General features: G+C 34.1%; 1 protein-coding gene and 1 long non-coding RNA gene across 3 annotated transcripts; both read left to right on the forward strand.

Annotated features, from left to right (window-relative positions):
* The first annotated feature begins 323 nt into the window (after nucleotides 1–323).
* Nucleotides 324–1,529, forward strand: LOC132717072 (uncharacterized). Its single transcript, XR_009623909.1, has 2 exons — nucleotides 324–403; nucleotides 904–1,529. It is a non-coding gene; the product is annotated as an uncharacterized LOC132717072 (long non-coding RNA).
* Nucleotides 1,530–3,833: 2,304 nt separating this feature from the next.
* On the forward strand, nucleotides 3,834–19,989 carry LOC132717073 (uncharacterized). Of its 2 annotated transcripts, XM_060700468.1 has the most exons (9): nucleotides 3,834–3,952; nucleotides 6,660–6,756; nucleotides 8,378–8,558; nucleotides 10,929–11,109; nucleotides 11,381–11,871; nucleotides 12,072–12,131; nucleotides 12,923–13,020; nucleotides 14,723–14,820; nucleotides 16,309–19,989. In XM_060700468.1, the coding sequence occupies exons 1-5, from the start codon at nucleotides 3,896–3,898 to the stop codon at nucleotides 11,867–11,869; spliced, it is 1,005 nt and encodes a 334-aa protein (XP_060556451.1). In that variant the 5' UTR covers nucleotides 3,834–3,895; the 3' UTR covers nucleotides 11,870–11,871; nucleotides 12,072–12,131; nucleotides 12,923–13,020; nucleotides 14,723–14,820; nucleotides 16,309–19,989. The 2 variants fall into 2 exon arrangements, with proteins under 2 accessions (XP_060556451.1, XP_060556452.1); XM_060700469.1 differs by lacking the exon at nucleotides 12,923–13,020.
* Nucleotides 19,990–20,721: the final 732 nt, after the last annotated feature.

Consider the following 20,721-nt stretch of genomic DNA (forward strand, 5'->3'; position numbering starts at 1 on the left):
AATAATTATTTAACAAATTAATAATTGATTTTTTTTAATTTAACATCCAATAAAATTGTTTGGTATATATCCATACACTGTTGCTAGGGTTGGCAATGTGTCAAAAGATCCTATTGGATGTCGCTTCCTTGTGACGTCACAATATTGATGACGTCTTGACAACAATTGTATTATCAAGATGGCTAACGTGATAAATGACTTAAAATTTTCCCTACAGCGTCTACGCATGAAATATGTAAGTAAAATCACTTATAATAATAAGTGCCCATATATGTATAAATTAATAAATTATATATTCTTGTTACATGTCAACTTTGCATGCAATTATCTCAATGGTAGGATACTACGTCATCGCGCACCTGCTAAATGCTCCCACTTGGACCATTTTTTCGTCGACTCAAAGGTAAAATACAATTTTATTATAAGAAAACGTAAGAGTATTAAAAAATCATGTAGCGCACCAAAGAATGGCTATAGTACTTGAGATAATTGTAAAAAAAGTTTATAGATTTATTGCCTGGTTTAGGCCTGAAAACGGGATAAGTGTTTTTCTCTGAATGCTCCCACTCGGACTTCTCCCGAAACATATATGAAATAAGGTTGAAAACCTTCTTTAAAATTATTTTTAACGTATCGGAACATAAACCGAGTCATGTATACCCATTATTCTTTATTAGTTTCAAATATTTTTATTCAACAGTCAGTCTTTTAAAGTTTTTTTTGATGAAAATGGAAAATGCTCCCACTCGGACTCGATTTCAGAGATGCTCCCACTCGGACCCAAATTTATACATTTTGAAAGCACATTGCTGTGTTAGCTTTTATGGATTATTCTCACAATTTTAACACCATTTGTCAATAACTACTGTGTTTGGCAACATTAACTTTTCATTCTTTTTACAGAGATCACTTCTTTGATTCTGTAGAATGACGTCGTTGGGCAGGAACAAGGTGCCATGGCAAAGTATCAACTGACAGGATCACTGTACAAAAAGGTGCACTTGGCTTGTGTTGCATCCGAAGGGATAATTCAAAATTATTGCCAACAACAAGCTAGAACTATAAGACTTTAAATGGGCAGTTTGGATCTCAAGAATAAAGTTTTGTTTAGATGTTAAAAAATTGTGGTGTTTTACAAAGAAGTCATTATACATTGTTTAGTACCATACCGGATTAAGATTCTGTTGGACTCATGCACATATTAGAGGCCAGCATTTATTCAATAATTGCTGGCTTTAATATCTTGTTAATAATTTAAAACCCAATGGTTTGCGTGTTTGTTAAACTTGTGATTTAGGTTTTAAAACAGCAAAATGGTACGTTTATGAACATAAAGAAGTCAATATCTATCGGTTGATTTGAATAGTTTATTAAAGAACATCATGTAAATCAGTTTTGTCATGAACTGGTTAAAAAGTCAATGTACTGCCATACTACGGCGTCACAATTATTTACAACTTTGACAATTTTAAGTATGAAAGTTATCATGTGTACGTATTTTTACCTAAATAAAAAAATAAGAAAACAAAGATCATAGTTATTTCTTTATCACAGTCTTTACCATATTTTGGTAATAAAAGATCATGTAAGTTATATTTCAGGCTGTTACCAATTGAAATTGTCTGTAAATTAAATGTATTAATATTTATGGTACTAAAACAATTTTCAAACATAAAGGAATATGTAAAATACTTACTGCAAATGCTTGAATGTCCACATTATGTGTAATCATTAAAATATACATGTATGCATAATGCATTCATTTCTTTTTGAAGATTCAACTTACACTTAATAGAAAATATATTTCTAATTACCTCCCTTTATGAAATGTAAATTCGGTATTATCTTTACAAATAATGCTTTTCGGAACATACACTATTGATAAATCTTCATTTGAACAGTATATTTATGAATAAAATCATAAAAAAATGATTTCAGGATATTTGAATGACGTTAAAATAATAACAATAATACAAGAAGGAATCACAGACAGCAAAATCCCCCGCCATAAGGAGGAAGTACATTTCAAAGGGGAAGTAACCCTTACATACGTGAAAAAATTCAAAGTAATGATACTCGTGAAAATTAATGAAAAGTTATAGCCTAGACATAATAAATCATGACAAAAATAACACTCCCATGAAAAAAAAACAAAGAAAAACAACAAAGAAGCATTAAGTGAACACTTCTGGTCCTTATGCTCTGCTATTCACTTCTATTAAACATGTTCAATATAAAGTTTTAAGTTTATATCTCAAATAGCTTTAGAGGTATGGTCCTTGCAAACTAATGATAGTGAATACAAAGAGCAATAACTCCAAAACTGGAGAGTTGTCATTCTTGTTTGCGGTATTTTACTTTATTGAAATTTATCCTCCAGTGAAATTTCAGATGAATTGATCCTTTATGACACATTGTCCAAAAATTAACGCAAAAAACTGAACAAAAGACAATTACTTCAAAGAACTATTATTCTTGTGTTTTCTAGAGTATTCCTCCTCAATGAGATATATCCACAGTTGGTATCTAAAATATTTGCTCCAGCTTTGCCGTGCCAAGATGTCCTGCCATGTGCTTCCTTACGTCGCAATGTGGTTTATACCTTTTCCCATACTGGTCACAAATTCAAATACTTTCTGCAAAACAAAACGTTATTACATTTTTAAAATGTATAAACAATTTGTTTCTTATTTAAGCGACTCTTTTAAACGAGGAATTGTTTCAACACAACTTTTTTCCCTTATACTAATCCTCTAAGAAGACATATTTACGAGACTGTTTAGTAATTTAAATATTAGTATCGTATTTTAAAAATGCTGTTTCATTGAATTCTTACTGATTATATGAATATATGAACGTGAATATAAAGATATTTTGAAAAAAATAATAATATCTTAAGACAGCAATGTGCTTTCAAAATTTGTATATATTTAGGTCCGAGTGGGAGCATCTTTGAAGTTGAGTCCGAGTGGGAGCATTTTCCATTTTTATAAAAAGAATTAAGAAAAACTGACTTTTGAATAGAAACATTTGAAACTAATATAGAATAATGGGTATACATGACTCGGTTTATGTTCCGGTACGTTAAAAATAATTTTAAAGAAGGGTTTAACCCTTTTTCTTATATGTTTCTGGAAAAGTCCGAATGGGATCATACAGAGAAAAACACTTATCCCGTTTCAGGCCTAAACCAGGCAATAAATCTATAAACTTTTTTTTACAATTATCTCAAGTACTATAGCCATTCTTTGGTGCGCTACATGATTTTTAAATACTCTTACGTTTTCTTATACTAAAATTGCATTTTACCTTTGAGTCGACGAAAAAATGGTCCAAGTGGGAGCATTCAGCAGGTGCGCGATGACGTAGTATCCTACCATTGTATCTGCTACAGCTAGCAGCTACACAGTAGGCTAATGGCAAATAAGGACGGGGACCATTCATGTCATTGCATTTAAATTTGAATTTGAAATTCTGAACTTTTTTGTCTTCGCCGTTTCCCATTAATCTTATATCAAATTCCATTTTGTGAACCTAAACATAAGGCTTTATACAGATTTATTACAAATTTATAATTAGAATCTAGATCTTCTTCAAATGGCTCCATCATCATCCACTTCATCATTATCATCGCCATCATTAAAAGCACCGTTTTATGAGGTGACCTGTTAGTCCGTGTAATGGAAGGAATAAATAAAAAAAAATATGTATCAATAAAAAATTCGAATAAATTCAAATAAATAAATAATTTTGTTTTGAACACCCAATCAGAATATTTGTTATATATCCGTAAGCTGTTGCTACGGTAGGCAATGTGTCAAGCTATCCCATTGGATGTAACTTCCTTGTGACGTCACAATATTGATGACGTCTTGACAACAGTTGTATTATCAAGATGGCTAACGTGATAAATGACTTAAGATTTTACCTACAGCGTCTACGCATGAAATATGTAAGTAAAATCACTTATATAACCGATGCTTTATGTTGGTGTTTAGTGATGTATAAATTAATGCATGATATTAGTGTTACATGTCTACTTTGTAGGCAATTTTCTGCTACAAGGTAATTGCAAAGGTGGAGGGACACCATTCATGACTTTGAATTTGAATTCTGATATTTTTTTTTTGTCTTCGCATAGATCTTATTTGTTTCCCATTCATCTTATATAAAATTCCTTGTTGTGAACCTAAACATGAGGCTTTATACAAATTTATTTGAATTTAAAATTAGAATCTACTTTAGCTAAATTTAGCTCCATCACCAACATCATCATCAACATCATCATCGCCATCATTAAAAGCCTAACACTTGTTTATGAGGTGATCTGTATTCTATTAAATAGCGTGTGTAATGCAATATATAAATAAATGAATATAGATACTGATAGATCAGTAAATAAATAAATAAATTCGTTTTGAACAGCCAATCAGAAGAAGAGGGGGTATATTGCTTTGCATTTGTCTGTCTGTCGGTCCGTCGGTCCGTAGACCAAATGGTTTCCGAGTGATAACTAAAGAACCCTTAGGCCTAGGAACTTCAAACTTGGTATGGTAATTGGTCATGACCAGTAGATGACCCATATTGATTTTGGGGTCAAGGGGTCAAAGGTCAAGGTCACATTGACCTTGTAAGTAAAAACGGTTTCCGATCAATTACTAAAGAACACTTAGGCCTAGGAACTTCAAACTTGGTATAATGATTGGTCATAACGATCAAGCAGTCAAAGGTCAAGGTCACATTGACCTTGAAGGTAAAAACGGTTTCCGATCAATAGCTAAAGAACGCTTAGGCCTAGGAACTTCAAACTTGGTATGATGATTGGTCATGACCAGCAGATGACCCCTATTGATTTTGGGGTCAAGGGGTCAAAGGTCAAGGTCACGTTGACCTTGTAGGTAAAAACGGTTTCCAATCAATAACTAGAGAATGCTTAGGCCTAGGAACTTCAAACTTGGTATGATGATTGGTCATGACCAGCAGATAACCCCTATTGATTTTAAGGTCATGGTCAAGGTCACATTGACCTTGTAGGTAAAAACGGTTTCATATCAATAACTAGAGAACACTTAGGCCTAGGAACTTCAAACTTGGTATGATGATTGGTCATGACCAGCAGATGACCCCTATTGATTTTGTGGTCAAAGGTCAAGGTCACATTGACCTTGTAGGTAAAAACGGTTTCTGACCAATAACTAAAGAACGCTTAGGGCTAGGAACTTCCAAGTTGGTATGATGATTGGTCATGACCAGCAGATGACTCCTATTGATTTTGGGGTCAAGTGGTCAGAGGTTAAGGTCACCTTGAAACGGTTTGTGGTCAATAACTAAAGAACGCTTAGGCCTAGGAACTTCAAACTTGGTATGATGATTGGTCATGACCAGCAGATGACCCCTATTGATTTTGGGGTCACAGGGTCAAGGTCACATTGACCTTGTAGGTAAAAATGGTTTCCGATCAATAACAAAAGAATGCTTAGGGCTAGGAACTTCCAAGTTGGTATGATGATTGGTCTTGACCAGCAGATGACCCCTATTGATTTTGGGGTCAAGGGGTCAAAGGTCAAGGTCACATTTACCTTGTAGGTAAAAACAGTTTCTGATCAATAACTAAAGAACACTTAGGCCTAGGAACTTCAAACTTGGTATGATGATTGGTCATGACCAGTAGATGACCCCTATTGATTTTGGGGTCAAGGGGTCAGTGTCATATTGACCTTGTACTTAATGATGGTTTCTGACCAATAACTCAACAACTAAAGTTGCCTTGGTCGATATTTTTATATTAAACTATAAATGCTTTTGGTATACACATTTGAAGGTCTTATGTAATTTAACAATTTGGCTGTCATTAATGAGGCCTACATGATTCATAAAATTTATCCATATATTATTTGGTAAGATTTGTAATAACTTAAATTGCTGCACACAACCTATGGGGTCACAATAGTTATTACCTTGTGACTAGTCATGACCAGTAGATACTAGATAACCCTTATTATTTTTTTGTTCACTGGGTCAGAAGTCATGCATAATAACCTGATAACATGACGTAATTGGCTGCCGATAGGGGGCATACATGTTTTACAAACATACCTTGTTATATTATTAATTGTTGTTGTTATTTATTAATAATAACAACAATAATAATAATAATAGTTCCTATATACTTATACAGTATGCTTAATCTAGACTAAAATATCATTCATTATTCATATTTAACATTGCAGGCCTTAATCCTTAATTTAATGATTTATGATATTAAAATAACTTTTAATCTATTATCTAAATCTATATCATAGCTAAGGGCTTTGTGTGGTTGCATTTTCCTGTTTTGAATTTAGTACTGTTCATTCACAGAACGAAACCAGGAGGGTTTTGATTTTACAAATATAGCCAGCACGGACTCACTTTAAGCTAATGGCATAGTTAAGCTATTATCCTGCCAGTGCTTACATTGACTGGAAGGATTCTTAAGTGACAAGTCTTTTAGAAAATCAGGAATTGAACTTCAGTAATAACTGATTATTGTGCATAATTATTCATAATAAATATTTTGGTTTGTTTAAAAAAGGTTGCTGCAGTATGATAAAATTTCTGACAATCTACACCACATACAACAATTAAGATGCCATGTTAAGGTTTTATGTACTTTCCAGATGAGTTCCTGTAAGAGTGGAGGTGCAGATCATAACACAAATAATGCTGCAGTAGTGCATACAAACAAACACGGAGGTACACTTAGGCTTAGAAATGGTAAATAGATTTGATTCTTGTAATATTTGATCATGTTGTAATCATTGTATGATGTACATCATTTATCATGGTGTTAATTATCACAACCCACAACCATTACTTGTTTGATTCATTGGGATAAGACGCCACTATGGAATTTGTAAAGAGAAAGCATTTTCGATATAAACTGGAGGCTGGAGATGGAGCTGAAGGAAAAAAAATTTTTTTATTTCTTATTTATTTTTCCTACAAATGTCTTCTGTTTTCAGTTGCTTACTTCTTCTGATCACTTATTTATACTACTCTGTCTATTTCTGTTTCAGTCTAAAACTATCTTTATTCTAATCTATCTTTCTGCTATATCTGTATTTTCTAATCTTTTATTCTAATCTACTCTTTCTGCTATATCTGTATTTTCTATCATTTAATTTTATTCTAATCTATCTTTCTGCTATATCTATATTTTCTATCTTTTATTCTAATCTATCTTTCTGCTACATCTGTATTTTCTATCTTTTATTCTAAACCATCTTTCTGCTATATCTGTATTTTTTATCTTTAATTCTAATCTATCTTTCTGCTATATCTGTATTTTTTATCTTTAATTCTAATCTGTATTTCTGCCTTATCTATCTTTTTGCTACATTTGTATTTTCTATCATTTATTCTAATCTATCTTTCTGCTATATCTGTTTATTTCATGCCTTCCAGTGTTTTATTGTAATATATCAGATGATTATATTCTAATAAACCACTAGTTAAATTTATAAAATATAATTTTCACTGTAGCCGGACTATATCTGAATGCGGATGAAAAGAAAATCATAACTAAAGGGAATAACAGGCAAAAATAAATGCCGTCATACGTAAATTGTGATTCTTTAGGAAAAGAAAGTCGATGTCACCATACATCATGTTAAAAATGTAACAAAATTAGAGAAATTTAACAGAACTATATTTCAAAATTGATGATGTGACGTCATGATGTGATGACGTCACAAAGGAGAATGCGCGACGTTACGCGGCAAAATCAGTGAAAAATACTTAAAATCACTTAAAAAGCATGAAATAAAAAGAAAATTTATTTGTTTTACATATAAGATTGAAATATATTTCATTCGTGAACACCAGCTATTATATTTTCACTCGTGGCTACGCCACTCGTGAAAATATTGCATCTGGTGTTCACTCAGTGAAATTATATTTCAATCTTACATGCAAAACAAACAAATATCCTCTATATTTTCTTTATTTTATTCTAATCTACCTTTCTGCTTTATCTGTATTTTCTATCTTTTATTCTAATCTATCTTTCTGCTATATCTGTATTTTCTTTCTTTTATTCTAATCTATCTTTCTGCTATATCTGTATTTTTTTATTTTATTCTAATCTACTCTGTCTGCATTATCATTATTTTCTATCTTTTATTCTAATCTATCTTTCTGCTATATCTATATTTTCTATCTTTTATTCTAATCTATCTTTCTGCTATATCTATATTTTCTATCTTTTATTCTAATCTATCTTTCTGCTATATCTGTATTTTCTATCTTTTATTCTTATCTATCTTTCTGCTATATCTATATTTTCTATCTTTTATTCTAATCTATCTTTCTGCTTTATCTGTCTCTGTCTAACCAGGTCCTCTCACTTACACTTTTGGAAATACAAACCAATTCCGTTTACCCGGAAAGTATGCCGGTGTTCAATGTACGAGCATGGCCCTAGCAGCCATTATACATCAAAAGTCTTACCCTAACTTGACACCTGTTGGAATAAATGCTATTTTAGCCGAAGGAGACAAACTACACACTAGACTAAGGTATGCATTAACAACATACAAAAAATCGAATGAATATTATTTTATATACTCGCGCAGTGGTCAACAGTCGCGAGTTTGATACATTGATTTGATACTCAAACTAAAATTACTAACAAATCATTCTGATGTAATACAATTATATGTACTGTAGTGAGTAGAAGTAAAGTTTTTTTCTTTTTTTCTTCCTTTCTTCCTTTTTAGCTCACCTGAGCATATGCTCAGGGTGAGCTATTAGGATCACTCTTCGTCCGTCGTACGTTCACACTTTTAAAACGACATCTCCTCTGAAACCATAAGGCAGATCATAATGAAACTTTACAGGGATGTTCCTTGAGTGAAGCCTTAACAAAGTTGTTCAAAGAATTCCATTCCATGCAGAACTCTGGTTGCCATGGCAACCAAAAGAAAAAAACTTTAAATATCTTCTTCTAAAAAACCCAAAGAGCTAGAGCTTAGATATTTGGCATGAAACATCTTCTAGTGAGTGTCTACCAAGATTGTTCAAATAAAAGCCCTGGGGTCAAAATTGGCCCCGCCCCAGGGGGTCATTTATTTTCCCTATATGCATGTAGTAAAAACTCAAAAAATCTTCTTTTAAAGAACCCAAAGAGCTAGAGCTAAGATATTTAGCATAAAACATCTTCTAATGCGTGTCTACCAAGTTTGTTCAAATAAAAGTCCTGGGGTCAAAATTGGCCCCACCCCAGGGTATCATTGATTTTCCCTAATTATGCATATAGTAAAAACTTGAAAAATCTTCTTTTAAAGAACTGAAAGAGCTAGAGCTAAGATATTTAGCATGAAACATGTTCAAATGGATGTCTACCAAGTTTGTTCAAATAAAAGCCCTGGGGTCAAAATTGGCCCCACTCCGGGGTCATTGATTTTCCTTATATGTGTATAGCAAAACTTAAAAAATCTTCTTTGAAAAAAAAACAAACGGCCGGACGCTGGACAAAAAGCGATCACAAAAGCTCACCCTGTCACTTTGTGACAGGTGAGCTAAAAACCCTGGGGTCAAAATTGGACCCGCCCCGGGGGTTATTCATTTTCTTTATATGTGTATAACAAAAACTTAAAAAATCTTCTTTGAAAAAACTCAAATAGCTAGAGTTTAGATATTAAGCAGGAAGCATCTTCTAAGTGAGTGTCTACAAAGTTTGTTCAAATAAAAGCCCTGGGGTCAAAATTGGCCCCGCCCCAGGGGACATTGATTTTCCTTATATGTGTATAGCAAAAACTTAAAAATCTTCATTGAAAAAACCTGAATAGCTAGAGTTTAGATATTTAGCATGAAACATTTTCTAGTAAGTGTCTACAAAGATTGTTCAAATGAAAGTCCTTGTGTCAAAATTGGCCCTGCCCCAGGTGTGTCATTGTTTTTAACTATATGTGTAAAGAAAAAACTTGACCAGGTAGACCTTAGATGTTTAGCATGAAACATCTTCTAATGGGTGTCTACCAAGTTTGTTCAAATAAACGCCCTTGTGTTTAAACTGGCCCCACTCCGGGGGCCTATATACAGGTGAGCGACTTCAGGGCCATCATGGCCCTCTTGCTTTCTTTCTTTCTTTCTTTCTTCGGTTATATTTCTTCTGTGCAATATAGACGTTCATACTTGTGTTTATTAAAGTTGAGAATATGTGCTGTCCGGACCATTATAATCAAAGAATGATGCTTATTTATGACATTACATGTATATAAATGACCGCAAGAAATGAACGAATTCTTGATATTCTAAACAAAATTAGTAAAGAGGAAGTCGACATAACGTTATGTTTTATGTGTACATGCATGCATTAGAGGGACTTGGCTACAGATCTCTCAAATTATTCACGTGATTTTCATTGTAATTTACACAAATATTGTTGATTATCAACTACGTTACTTTCACGAAATTATTTATTAACATCAATTTTCTATGACTGTTATTTTCATGAACAATGTATTTCTATAATTGTTATTTTCATGAACAACGTATTTCTATGATTGTTATTTTCATGAACAACTAATTTCTATGATTGTTATTTTCATGAACAGCGTTTTTTTATAATTGTTATTTTCATGAACAACGTATTTCTATAATTGTTATTTTCATGAACAACATATTTCTATAATTGTTATTTTCATGAACAACGTATTTCTATAATGAGTGTTATTTTCACAAACCTAATTTATTCACAACGATTTTCTATTATTGTTATATTATTAACAACGATTTTATGTGAATGCTTAAGAGTATTTATAAATTAGGACTTTTTCTGGTTGTTATTTTCATGAAGATGATTTATAATTAACAACCATATTCAACCATAATTATAACTCAAGCATATATTGGTATTTATTTGTACTGTGATAATCATTTTGTAGAGATGACATTAGGATAAGTGAAAACCCGGACAGGAAAGTGGCGATCGATGAGTTTCCAAGTGAAAGTTACTTGCATGTTGGAAGTGTATTTGGAAGAGACACCTATGTCCGCTTGACACGCCAGTGCGAATATGTTTTCACCTCAATGATTGAAGGTTTCGATGGATTGCAAACCATAGAGGTAAGTACTTTATTTCCTTAAAAATATATAATTTACATTATAATATAAAGGTATTTTAGTTATTTTTGAGGAATCATTTTTTAATGATAATTTGGTAATATTAGGTACTTCATGTTTAAAATTCCATACGAGATTTTCACGAAAGTTACTAGTAAATAAAAAAATAATACATGTCGTTAAATTCTGAAGAATTCTGCATGAAATAGTAATTAAGTAAATTAATGTTGCATAACATGTATGATGTTAAGATTATCTGTAATGTCCTTTACAGGAATATGTCACCCATTGGTTCAGTAAAAGGAAAATGCGAAAGCTTGGATTTTTGCTGACCGTTGGTGTGTATTCCCATGGTATAATAATGAATGAAGATGGAAGTGTCAGTTTGTTTGACTCCCATGGGCAGCTGAAACACGAAAGAAAAGTATTCACGTCTTTGGCGGGAGCTGTGAATTTTCCTTCCGTCAAAGAGCTTGCTGATTTCTTGAGAAGTATGTATGGGGAGGGCAGAAGCGCTGCAATTGCTCTGGTCAGTGTGCGTTTCCCTGGATCATCTCGAGAAGGGTTTTGCAAGAAAGCCACTGATCATGAGCAGGCTGAATTTGGTTATCAACCATTCTGCATGAAAGTAACTGACACTTCTGCAAGCTTCATCCTGCCAGAAATCCAAATAGAAGGTGAAAACATCAATGAAAATGTGAAGAGCTTGGAGGAAGATGATGGCGTGTCAGCGTATGTAATGCTTCTAGGAGGTGGGACTTAGAGGTAAAGATTTATTCTTGTATATGTTTATAAACTCTGCATAGTTTTCAGCTAACATACTTTTGTTAACTTCCTTAGAATTTAGAAAAGAAATTATAAATGAGTATAGTTTTTGCTAGAATTTTTTTTATAAAATATTTATATAATTATTGATATATGCATGGGTACAATATTATTTACAAATTATAATTTTGATTTAACAGTGCAGGGCAGAGTGAGACGGAGATGGGAGGGCTAGCAAGTTCTGCCGGGTTGAATATATGGTATGTAAAATAAAAAGATGGTCCATCAAATATATATCATTTGGCTTTCAGTGTGAAATCTTCAAAATAAAATCATACAATCTATCTATACCAGACTCTTTGATACATTAGTCTATATTTAGATACCTAGTCTATATTTAGATACCTATATTAAGATACCTAGTCTATATTTAGATACTTTATACTCTTTTATTTGTGCTATTCTTAACCTGATTTGGGCAGCACACCACACTTATTGAAGCCACAGCTTCGAATGGCCAGGGAGATAAAGTGACTATTGTGGATTTAAATGACTGTTTGTCTTTAAAGTGCATTTTCAACATGAAATTTGTTTTTGTGACATGTAATATGATCATTGGCAAATTCGAAAACATGGTTAGAAATCACATGCTATTAATTATAGATGTCAAGGCCGCCATTGTTTGTAAACATTGCTTTTAAACAGCATGCTCGGACTGAAAACAAGTAATTTTACAGGGGGGTACAAACTTTCAGCAGTAGCAAAAAATCTACAAGGCCAAGCGCCTTTTGCTTTGTGATATTTTGCATGTATAGGGAGTTGCTAAAGCAGTGACAGAGTTTCTGCATGTAGCCCGTATATTTGCAGGTATTTTTTGGCGGAGGGACGAAATATGTTGTTTTGGGTCTCGGACCACTATAGATTTTTGGCTTTTATGGAATGAATTGGAATTTTTTTTTACTGCCTGACTGTTGCACATGGGATGATTTCATTACAGATTTGCAATGTTATGACATATATGTTCTTAACAAAATGTGTTTTCTTTTTCCAGGTTGTGTAGTTTGGGATCAGATTTGTCAGACATAATAAAATTTGCTTGTAGGACATTGACGGAAGAAACTTGAAATTAGTGTGGAGTGCTACCTTAAGGTAAAATGAAATTTTTTCAATGCTTGTTTTTTCTCATTAAACTTTGTGTAAATGCTCTATAATACACACTGACTACAATGGTGATGAAATTTTAAAATAATATTAAACACAGAGTCAGAAAATCTGCTTAAAAAGGGGAGGTAACTCAAATACCAGAAATTCTTTGTGAAATGTATTAAAGGTGCTGTGTCTGCTGTGTGCTTCAAGTGATATTATACCTATACTAATTCTAGGAGATACAGCTTTAGAAGAATGATAATTTTCACATATAGACCTATGAAGGTTAAATTAGATGATGTTTTCCTGCTTTTTATGACATTTTAATTAGGAAAAATGCTGATGCATTTAATGAATTTCAGCTGTATGTGTGAAATATGGCCATCTGAAGTGTTTCGAGTGATGCAAAATCATTGCATGGATGTAAATTTTTGCTGGAAATCATTTTTAGGGGCAAGTGGATATACAATCTAGGTTTTCTGGTTAGAGTGTGACTGATTTTAAAGCTGAGCGAGCAAGATCCAGTAGTCGGAAAATTTGGTTTTTGCACTGTCACTTGGTGAATTTTGATTCCCTAGGAGACCCACATTGTGATGTCTACAATGCTGTAAAGGCCCTGACAAAACAAAAGCTTTGTCTCTTTGATTTTGACTTTACACATAAACATATATGAACATTGCGCATGCCAAATTGATTTTCTACTGTGTAGGACTGAAAAAACATAGCATATATTAGTGTCTGGCAGGAACATATCTGATGTATTTTGTGCCCCATAGTGTCACATGAAGCCAGTTTATTCTTAAACTGTATGGCAATTTGTTGAATATTTCTTCCATATCATATGGCATAAGGATATATTTGTGCAAATTAGTTGTATAGATAGTATAGAACCCATTTTGTGTACACCTTACATTGGGAATTCTTTCTTTTTTCTACATGTACTAAAAACAGCGTGCCGAGGGCTGAAAATGGGGCAAACGGTATAGTTCATTAAAGGCAAATATAAAGAAAAGCAAACAATTCCTAGCTAAATTAAATCATTTTATTTATTGAAATATGCATAAATTGGCAGAAAAAGTCTGTATAAAGTTTAGCAATCAATGTTAAGGTGCTCCTTAAGGCAGCACACCACACTTATTGAAGCCACAGCTTCGAATGGCCAGGGAGGATTTCATGGATATAGTGACTATTGTGGATTTAAATGACTGGTTGTCTTTTAAGTGCAATTTCAGCATGAATTTTGTTTTTGTGACATGTAATATGATCATTGGCAAATTCGAAAACATGGTTAGAAATCACATGCTGTTAATTATAGATGTCAAGGCCGCTTTTATTTGTAAACATTGCTTTTAAACAGCATACTCGGACTGAAAACAAGTAATTTTACAGGGGGGTACAAACTTTCAGCAGTAGAAAAAAATCTACAAAGCCAAACACCTATTTCTTTGTGATATTTTGCATGTATAGGGAGTTGCTAAAGCAGTGACAGAGTTTCTGTAGCCCGTATATTTGCAGGTATTCTACTATTCTTGCCGGAGGGACAAAATATGTTGTTTTGGGTCTCGGACCACTATAGATTTTTGGCTTTGACGGAATGAATTGGAATTTTTTTAACTGCCTGACTGTTGCACATGGGATGATTTCATTACAGATTTGCAATGTTATGACATATATGTTCTTAACAAAATGTGTTTTCTTTTTCCAGGTTGTGTAGTTTGGGATCAGATTAATGTCAGACATATTGCTTGTAGGACATTGACGGAAGAAACTAAAAAATTTCAAGTGTGGAGTGCTACCATTTGAGTAAGAAAAATACAATGCTTTTTATTTTTGTTTCATTTTGCACAATAAATATGACTTTGGAACAAGAGGGCCATGATGGCCCTGAAGTCGCTCACCTGTATATAGGCCCCCGGAGCGGGGCCAGTTTAAACCCCAGGGCTTTTATTTGAACAAACTTGGTAGACACCCATTAGAAGATGTTTCATGCTAAATATTTAAGGTCTAGCTCGTTGGGTTTTTTAAAAGAAGATTTTTTAAGTTTTTTCTTTACACATATATATAAAAACAATTACACCCCTGGAGCAGGGCCAGTTTTGACCCCAGGGCTTTTATTTGTACAATCTTTGTAGACACTTACTAGAAGATGTTTCATGCTTAATTATCATCTACACTCTAGCTATTCGGGTTTTTTCGAAGAAGATTTTTAAGTTTTTGCATACACATAGGAAAATCAATGTCCCCCGGGGCGGGGCCAATTTTGACCCCAGGGCTCTTATTTGAACAAACTTGGTAGACATCCATTAGAACATGTTTCATGCTAAATATCTTAGCTCTAGCTCTTTGGGTTCTTTAAAAGAAGATTTTTAAGTTTTTACTATATACATATAGGGAAAATCAATGACCCCCTGGGGCGGGCCAATTTTGACCCCAGGGCTTTTATTTGAACAAACTTGGTAGACACTCACTAGAAGATGTTTCATGCCAAATATCTAAGCTCTAGCTCTTTGGGGTTTTTAGAAGAAGATATTTTAAGTTTTTTCTTTTGGTTGCCTGTGAAGTTTGGATGAAATTGGCTTAGTGGTTTATGAGGAGATGTCATTTAAAGTAAAAGTTTACGGACGCCGGACGGACGGACGCCGGACGAAAAGCGATCACAAAAGCTCACCCTGTCACAAAGTGACAGGTGAGCTAAAAAAGGTGTGAGGAAATGATCTGGGAATTTGCACACAAGTTACTGTGTATTTGTCTAATTATTATTAACATCAAATGGTACACACATATCGGAAAATATATTTCCAATCCTGTCCCGAAAGTAAAGTCCATTTCATCACGGATATTACGTAGAGTTAACTTTTCTCTTTTAGGGCTGCCGGGGTTCGTACTCACTTTGCCCAAAAAAGGCGTAAGGACTAATAAGGAACATGAACAACAATAAAATATGTCAATACTGCAATGTTTAGATGTTCTCGTTTCTCCTTAACCGAACAAATGTGAAGGTTTAACATTCAACAGACAAAATCACAATGACACTTTTTTTGTAGCAAAACAAATACTAAACTACTTTGAATGTGCAATTCCTCGTGCAAATGTTGTGTGTAAATTTCCTGTAAAGCTCATTGGTAGCCGGTTGTATATTAAACGGGGCCTCTGTTTATAGATGATAAAAATCTTATTTAGGTAAAGTAAGAACAAACGTAAATGATGTTTTAAATGAATACGGTACAAATATATGTCCGTTCAAACTTTGCAAAATTTAATTCACAAAAGTGACAAAAACTTTACTTTCAGATTTGTTAAAGGTCGCTACTTCAAATACTGGAGCAGCAGTGTTGGCCACATTCTTACACACGACTTTTACCACAAAACATGTGACTGGAAACCATGGGTGGAGAAGACATGTGGTCTATACCATGTGCCAATGGAACTATGCTGTGCACTAATGGACTGTGGCGCATCTAGAAGTTTGGACGCTTTAGGAGCGCCTCATGACATGATTGAACAGTGTAACATGACAGACGCTGTAACGGCATTTCAATCCATCAATAAGAGGGACAATCATATAGACACTGACCAGCCTTCAACAAGTCGGATGTGCAGAAAATATTTATTCAAAAGTTCAAACTTTACGAGACGATCTAACATTAATAGTCGCTCAGCAAAGCAAACACATTGATGAGATGATGTTAACTATGAAGTCTCTTCAAGATTGGCTGTCTTCTCTTGAACAATCAAGACCATCGGGGAGTTCTACAACAAACAACAACGCTTGGGACTCACAGAACGAAACTATGAATCTGAATAATGGAAGCTTATGATATCAACATTTAGTAGATCCAGTCAATCGGACGACTCGGATATCTCGATTACAGCGAGTGGTGTTTTATTCGAAGAAGGGGAGGACCTATTACAGAAATCACAGGACATTATTGATGCCTTAAGAAATAACGTCTCAGATAACGTCTCCATAACATGCGTGTGCCGACTTCCTTCTCGCTTCAGAAATAGGCCTCCACTTTTGAAAATAAGTTTTCGAAATCTTGAAGAAAAGGTTGTGGTACTAAGAAACAAAATATCACTTAAGAATACAACACACTTTAAAACTGTATATTTGAAAAGCTGTAAATCTCATGCTGAGCGACTTATAGAATTAAATACGTGCACCATTCTAAGACAACTTCCGGGAGGCAATAACTTCCGGGTTGATGCAAATGTACAAGACAGCAACAGAGAACAGATCTTAGGAAGCGTTCCGTCCCGATGGAAAAATTACGATCGCCCAAATTAATATGTGCGGATGGACTAATGAAAATAATAACTTGCGTTCAGCCATAACTTATGCTTTAAATTCAGACATAATATAAATTTGTGAAACACACTACGTGAAAATAACATTAGTCATTATTGAAGTGGAAGGTTATACATAGTATGGTTTTAATAGAACTGCAATACACAGAAATGCCCCAAAAGCTTCCGGTGGTGTTGGTATACTTGTGAAAAAAAGTTTGACTGAATACTTCTCAGTGGTCTGGAAGTAATCGGCAAATCTTCTGAAGGAATTTTAGCGTTGCGTTTTAAACACAAAGAGCCAGATTCAGATTTTATTGTTTTCTCGTGCTATCTACCACCGGAAAACTCATCTAGAGGCAGAGATGCTCAATCGTTTTTTCACTCACTTATTGACACAGATATACACATACAGGGAATGTGATAATATTTTGATCTGCGCTGACTTCAACGCCAGAATAGGTAGCTTATCTGATGTTATTTTTGACTGTGACACAATCCCACCGCGAGAAATATTAGACAAAACTATAAATCAACATTGTCACGATTTTATAGATTTCTTACATGATTCAAAATTTTGTGTATTGAACGGACGCTTTGACAATGATAACTATACATCTATATCGAGATGAGGTAAAGCGGTGGTGGATTTTATGTATGTACCACACTGAACATTCATGCAATGTCAAAATTTTCGCTTGTTAACAGTACAAGATATCGTAGATCACCACGGCTTGCATGGATTATAAGGGGAACGTGGCTTGCATGGATTATTAGGGGAACGTGCCCGCTTACCTGATCACAGTTTTTTAGTGATCAAATTCAAATGTGATCACTTGTATAACTGTCAGGATTTTAACACTGCAAAAACGTGCAATGACTTACGTTTTAAATTAAAACAAATTCCACCAGATTTTATGGACAGTGAACTTGCCAGGTCTGCCATAATGAATTTAATAAGAAATATTGAGTTAGCAAGAGAATCACAATCTGGAATCGACTCAGTATACCACGAATTTTGTGACAGCTTATATGATTAAATGTCACAAAGTATTCCAACAGTTAGTGTGTCCCATAAAACACATAAACGTCGGAAACAAAACAAGTCACATTGGAATGAATCCTTACAAGACATCTGGGATAATTTACGCCAGAAGGAGCGAGCATTTTTAAAGTGCGCTGGGCCTAACCAACAGGGAGCTAGACAAAGAAATGAATACATTGCCACTCGAAACGCTTTTGATAAATTATAACCGCAAACCAAACGCGCTTACAAATATACACAAGCAATTGACATAGAAAAGCTATCTACAAGAGACCAAAATGAATTCTGGAGGAAAATCAAAGAACTAGGTCCGAAACCTGATAAATCAATAACCGATTGAAATTATCGAGAAAGGTACGATAAATCGCGATGAAAGTGCAGTCTTCGAACGATGGAAACAAGAATTCGAAAATCTATACAATCATGATGATAATTGTGATTTTGACGACGGACATTATAATCGGGCCTTGATACACAAACATTTATTAGAAATGGATATCCAAGATCCATTATATACACCAAATGAACATATGAACTCAAATATTACTATTGATGAAATAACAAATATAATCATGCGTGCAAAATCTGGCTCAGCCCCTGGGCTTGACAAGATTCCTTACGATGTCCTTAAGTACCCAGCTGTCATAAAAATGCTCCAAAAACTGTTCCGGTTAATATTTGACATTAGTCTCATTCATTCACTATGGAGAAAGGGGATAATCTTCCCAATTTTAAAAGACTCTGCATCTGACAAGCGTGTCCCGTTAAATTATCGTGGTATCAGTCTATTATCGTGCACTAGTAAACTGTATAGCTCTCTAATCAACATAAGATTAACCAACTATCTCGAAAACAACGAATTACTTGCAGATGAACAAAACGGATTTAGGACAAAACAGTCTTGTGAAGATCACATTTTCGTGCTCAACAGCGTCATTAAGAATAATAGCGCGGTATACACCACATTCATAGACCTGAAAAAATGCTTCGACTTTATAGATAGAGACATGTTGTTATACAAACTTCTACTTAACAAGATGAATGAAAAGATATACAATTCAATCAAAAACATTTATACAAGCACTGTTTCATGTATTTGAATAAATAACGAATTGACAGAATGGTTCGATTGCTCAACAGGTGTGAAGCAGGGATGTAATCTTTCCCCATCCTTGTTCACTGTCTTTGCAAATGATTTAGTTCAAGACTATTGTTGTTTTCCTTCATTTACCAAACGTCTTATCTTGAATATACATGTATATACAATGAAACTACATTGTATATGGAAAAGGCTTATTGTATACCGCATAACATTTTTTCAGGAATGTCAGTAAGAAGTTTCATTTAAAGGAGTCCAGATTTGTCCGGCGGTCGGTATACTGGCTAGTTGACATATATAAAGTCAAAGTGGGGCATCACATGCAAAACTATTACACGCACGGACTTGTTAGATGTGGAATTGACTACGCAATGAGGGCATTCAATGTGGAAAGATGGCAAATTGAATTATACAAACTTGTTTTAAAATAAAGTTTTGTTACAAGCTATATTTCGATGTTAATAATAAAGACGAATTACATGAACATCTCTCTTTTGCGTGAGCAAGTTTCATCTTTTTTTTTTACCTGACCATTACCAATGCTAGTAGGTACGGCCATATGCGCCTTGTTTTAGCCAAGATTGGCACACACACACGCACGCACAATTTATGACCGTAAATGTCATTTTCAATCAGTTCTCCTTTGGTATCGTGCATGTGCATACTATCTAGATTAAGGCATGAAACATTTGAATATCTGAAAAACAGGGAAAATACAAATCCATGCCATGCGTCTCATGGCCTAAATCTTCTTATGCATTACTTATTAAACATTGTTTATGCAGGACGGTTTCTAAGTTCTTTATGAGTTATTATTCTCATGAACGGCTTTTAGGTCTTGTTGCTATATGGTAAAGGTGGTGCGCACTTGCAGGATATTGGATCCCGCAGCGTCTAATACACAAGATATTATTGGACGGTCACGTAGAACAAAACTGGAGCAGCAAATGATTATACAACCAAAATAAAAGCAAATCTGATCTAGCTGGGTCCCCTCTCATTCTAAGGAATGTAGACGGTGATGGTAAAGTCAACCCTTTGCACCGTGGTCAAATAGTAGCGCATTCAAATTAAATTTAGATAACACAATCAAATAAATATATGCACTATTCAAATAATTGCAGTACACCGATATACCAATGGTTTTTCAGTTTGCTTAATATGTGTTGGCATAGCAACACTAAGTAAGGTATGTTTTTTACCATTCCTTTTCCACTTTTCAAAAGACGTAACCTTTTCTGGTTATAACAGGTCAATTGTACCATAATGCCCC

Source organism: Ruditapes philippinarum, unplaced genomic scaffold, assembly GCF_026571515.1.
Source record: "Ruditapes philippinarum isolate M1 unplaced genomic scaffold, ASM2657151v2 ctg61_1_1_1_1, whole genome shotgun sequence".
Lineage (NCBI taxonomy): Eukaryota > Metazoa > Mollusca > Bivalvia > Venerida > Veneridae > Ruditapes > Ruditapes philippinarum.